General features: G+C 48.0%; 1 protein-coding gene across 2 annotated transcripts in view; it reads left to right on the forward strand.

Annotated features, from left to right (window-relative positions):
• The window catches only part of DESI1 (desumoylating isopeptidase 1), a 31,185-nt gene extending 27,318 nt beyond the window's left edge, over positions 1-3,867 (forward strand). The window contains exons 4-6 of one of the 2 annotated variants that reach the window (XM_011978768.1): positions 581-690; positions 1,345-1,467; positions 3,548-3,867. In XM_011978768.1, coding sequence (XP_011834158.1) covers positions 581-690; positions 1,345-1,467; positions 3,548-3,641 — 327 coding nt within the window. In that variant the 3' untranslated portion in view covers positions 3,642-3,867. Of the gene's footprint in view, positions 1-580; positions 691-1,344; positions 1,468-1,946; positions 2,735-3,547 lie in introns of those variants that run through there. The other variant, XM_011978767.1, reaches the window with a different exon arrangement.
• The last annotated feature ends 648 nt before the right edge of the window (positions 3,868-4,515 follow it).

A 4,515-nucleotide genomic window follows, 5' to 3' on the forward strand; every position in this document is an offset into this window, starting at 1 on the left:
TTTTTAAGCTCATCAGCTGTCATTAGTGTTAGTGTATTTTGTGTGTGGCCCAAGATAATTCTTCTTCCAGTGTACCTCAGGGAAGCCAAAAGATTGGACACCCATGCTTCTAAGCCATTGCATCCTTGATACAAATAGCTAATAGCATTCTTCATCTGCCCAGGGTGCTCTGCAAGTTAAATATGAAGTCAGGCCAGGGGCGGTAGCTCACACCTGTAATCTCAGCACTTTGAGAGGCCTAGGTGGGTGGATCACTTAAGGTCAGGAGTTCGAGACCAGCCTGACCAACATGGTGAAACCCCATCTCTACTAAAAATACTAAAAATTAGCTGGGCATGTTGGCAGGCACCTGTAATCTCAGCTACTTGGGAGGCTAAGGCAGGAGAATCACTTGAACCCAGGAGGCGGGGGTTGCAGTGAGCTGAGATTGCACTCCAGCCTGGGTGACCAGAGAAACTCTGTCTCAAAAAAAAAAAAAAAGTGAAGTCAGAACAGTGTTCGTGGTCTACTGTGGGAAGCCACATTAAAACATTCAGTGGAGATGGTAATTTAATGACTTTCTTTGGGTTGGCTTTTTTAGGGGGGGACATTGCTTGGGCCCCCAGACTCTGTGGTTGACGTGGGGAGTACAGAAGTCACAGAAGAAATCTTTCTGGAGTACCTGTCCTCCCTGGGGGAGTCCCTGTTCCGGTGAGTGAACACAGGGGTGGTGGTTAGTTGTGTCTGTCTACCCAGCTAGATAACCCCTGGAGGCAGCTGTCATGTCATATCGTCCTTATCACTCAGCACAAGGCCTGGGCCAGTTTTTTGCTGAATTAACATGAAGAAAAGGCAGTTATGCTACAAAAAGCTCTAAGTTGTTCTGATACAGATATTCCTTCAAGCATACTTTCTGCTGAAATTTTTAGAGGAAATAAGGGCTTTTCATTCCTTCTGATTAAAATCAGCAAGCGCTATTCTCAACCTGTATTGGCCAAGTTTGCAGAAGGAAAAACAGGGTTTGCAGAAGGGTTGGGATGAGATACAAACAAGCAGATTTTCTCTTAAAGAGGCTTTAGTCGATTTGAGTAAGGGGGTAAACTCTAACACCAGAGCTCTGCTTTTGTGAATGTAAAGATTCTCCTGAAACTGTGGAGGAGCCATGTCTTTTCAGTTTCTCCTTCTCTTAAAAATCAGTTATTAATGGCCAGAATGGCAAATAAGCAGTGCTTCTGGCAGATGAGAGGGGGGAAATCGCAGTCCTCACATTGAACTGTGCTCACCATTCCACTGCCTAGCTTGAGTTATTCCACATAGACGCTTGCTGGTTTCTCATATATGTTCTGCAAACCTTTCAATGTACAGAGGTGAGGCCTACAACCTCTTTGAACACAACTGTAACACCTTCAGCAACGAAGTGGCACAGTTCCTGACTGGGCGGAAGATTCCTTCTTACATCACAGACCTGCCCTCTGAAGTTCTCTCCACGTAAGTGTGGTCTCTGTCCCTGCCCCTGCTTTGGCCAACCTTGAAAATCCCCATTCACGGTCAGTGCCCTTCCTCTGGTCCCCATCTGCCCTCCCAACCAGATGGGCCTGCCCTGATGGCAGGTTCTAACACAGAAAGCTGCCATTCTCTCCACCCACTGATGCGCACCTGTATTAGCTCCACCCTCAGAGCTAGATCAGCTCTGCCCTGGCCTAAGTGCAACCACAGAACTTAGAAACCCACTTGACACTGGCTTCAGTATTTGCACAAAATTCTGGCGTCTGTCCTTCCCATTGTGCTCGAGGCATACCACTCCCCAGAAGCACCCAGTTAAAATGCAATGTTAGACAAGCAGAGAGGGGGTCAGAAAAATAGTATGGGGGCTTGTTTTATAGCTGTTGATTTGCCTGTCTTCCACTACACCATGAGCCCTTTGACTCCCTCAACGACTATGTTCTACTTGCCCTCATGCATTACAGCACAGTCAGTCCTCAACAGATGTTTTCTTCAAGAACACTCTGCAGCCCCTTCTGTCCTTATGTGGCCCAAGCCTTGGAAGAGCCTTGCAGGCCATCATCCAGGCAGTATACCCCGAAAGGACACAACACCCCCATAGCCATCTCACCTCCTCCATCCCCTTGCCATTGATTGCATTCAGGCAGCCTCTGTTCATTCCAGGACCATGTCTATTTGCTTATTCTGACTCAGTTTCTCCTGAACTATGGCCTTACTCAACAGAGATCCTGGCAGGTTTCGCAGGCCCAGCAAAGTGGGCTGTTTTTCATACCTGAGGAAGAACCTCCCAGGAAGAGCTTGCATAGGAAACAAGGCTGCTGTGGCAGGCTGGTGAGGAGCCCCAGTCCGCCAGCCCTGGCCCTGCCTTCCTATCATTCGATGAGTTTGCAGTCCCACAGCTCTGCTGAGGGATCTAGGTTATGGGGCCCTGAGCAAACTGGAGTAACCAGAATGTTCTTGCTGTTATTATTTGATGGGTGGAGTTCCTGGAATTGTCTGAAATAGGGTTGATATTTCTAGGTTTCATCTGTCTGTACTTTGGAGTACTTCATTCCTTTGAACTTGGAGATGGTTTTCAAAAATAGCAGTATCCACTGAAGAAAAAGCCAGTGACTTAAAAGTGTTTGGGCAACCTTATTTATGGTTGTCGTAATCATGGAAAATCTCCAAACTCCAGTATTTGCAGTGTTTTTTTCCATCTGTTACTGTGAGAGCAAACTAAAAGCCCTTTAGAAAGGCATTAATGGCTGGGCGCGGTGGCTCAGACCTTAATTCCTAGCATTTTGGGAGGCCGAGGCAGGCAGATCACTAGGTCAGGAGTTCGAGACCAGCCTGGCCAACATGATGAAACCCCATCTCTACTAAAAATAAAAAAATTAGCCAGTTGTGGTGGCACACACCTGTAATCCCAGCTACTTGGGAGGCTGAGGCAGGAGAATTGCTTGAACCCAGGAGGCAGAGGTTGCAGTGAGCCGAGATCACACTATTGCACTCCAGCTCTGGGCTACAGAGCAAGACTCTGTCTCAGGGTGAAAGAAAGGCATCAATACTGGTAACCTTGCATTTGTCCTTTTTTCTGAATATTCCCTGTACTCCCTGGCAGACCTCGGTTCCTGAAAAAATCCAACTGTGTGCTGTCCTCACCCCTAACTTTTGTCTTCTTTTTCATATCCTTCTTCTTTTGCTTCAGTTTCCTTGCTTCAATTTGATATTTTCCTTGCTCACGAGAATTAAAGACACAAGCACATAAAGCAAAATTCTAGTTCCCTGTATGTAGCCAGCCTGTTCAAACCACAGCTAACCAGGCTCTAGAGGTAAGGCCCTGAGGAGGGAATCCCAGGGATAAAAACACAGAGCAGGCTATTTCGGAGATGTCCTCCAAGAACACTTGAGTGTGAGGCAGGTGGGAAACTTAAGTAAGGTGATGAGGTGCTCCTTCCTTCTCTGGCGGTGCTGCTGCTGCCACCAGTGCCCACTCCTCCTCCCTACCCGTAGGCAGCACAGGGTGTGTGACAGCAGGCCACATCCCAAAGCCCACCCCTCTCGTGTCTCTGTTTCCTTGCAGGCCCTTTGGACAGGCACTTCGGCCCCTCCTGGACTCCATTCAGATCCAGCCTCCGGGAGGGAGCTCTGTGGGCAGACCCAACGGCCAGAGCTAACAGGACTGCCTGGGACCGCCCTGCCTCACCAGGGTTTTTCCTTTTTAAACAAAACAAACCCTACCAGATTTCTATTTTATAATTTTACATCAGAGCTAACAACCAAGGGACGGCTTTTTAAATTTCCCAGGGAAGGAGACTGTCAGGCCGCATGTAGACAATGCTGCTAAGAAACAGAACAAAATGCCACCCCTTCTAATAGTATTATACTAATTTATTAAGGCTGTCTTGTCTGTGAGTTCACTTCGGATGCTGTTTCCTAAGCGTCCACCACACTGGAGAAAGGGAGGGGCTTTGTTTAAACAGAAAGCAAGAGTCACAGTTTGCGGGAGCCCCAACCTAGAACTCTTTCCAGAGAACACTCACGCTCTACCCAAGTTGCCACCACCTGTGGGACCCAGGTGAGTTTTAGAACATCCGTGACCCGGAAACAGTTACTCTAGTGTTAAATGAACCAAAGGATTTGGTGCACATGGGACCAGTTTCGGGATGACTAACCCAACCTAAGTGAACTCTTCAGCCACAACCCTCCTCACCTTCCCTCCCTTACCACAAGCAAGGCCAGTGCTGGAGCAGCCATTGCCTCAGGATCAAGGGAGTAACAGCAAGTATCAGGCTGGAGAAAACAGGATAAAGCCATTCCTCCTTCCACCTAGATGGATTGCCAATCCTCTGTCATCAATTTTGGGAAACCTGCCTTGGTGCCCCCTGAGGCTGCTTTTCCCCAGCATAGCTGATGTGTCATAGTTGATGAGGTCTGGGCTGGAGCAGCAGAGACCCAGGCCTTTTTTCTACAAGTAATGATGTAGGTTATTTGCAGTCTCTGTAACCACCATCCAGACCAGTATGCAGTATTCAGCTGGGGACCAAGGGA

The sequence above is a fragment of the Mandrillus leucophaeus genome, unplaced genomic scaffold, assembly GCF_000951045.1.
Source record: "Mandrillus leucophaeus isolate KB7577 unplaced genomic scaffold, Mleu.le_1.0 Scaffold2, whole genome shotgun sequence".
Taxonomy (NCBI): Eukaryota; Metazoa; Chordata; class Mammalia; order Primates; family Cercopithecidae; genus Mandrillus; species Mandrillus leucophaeus.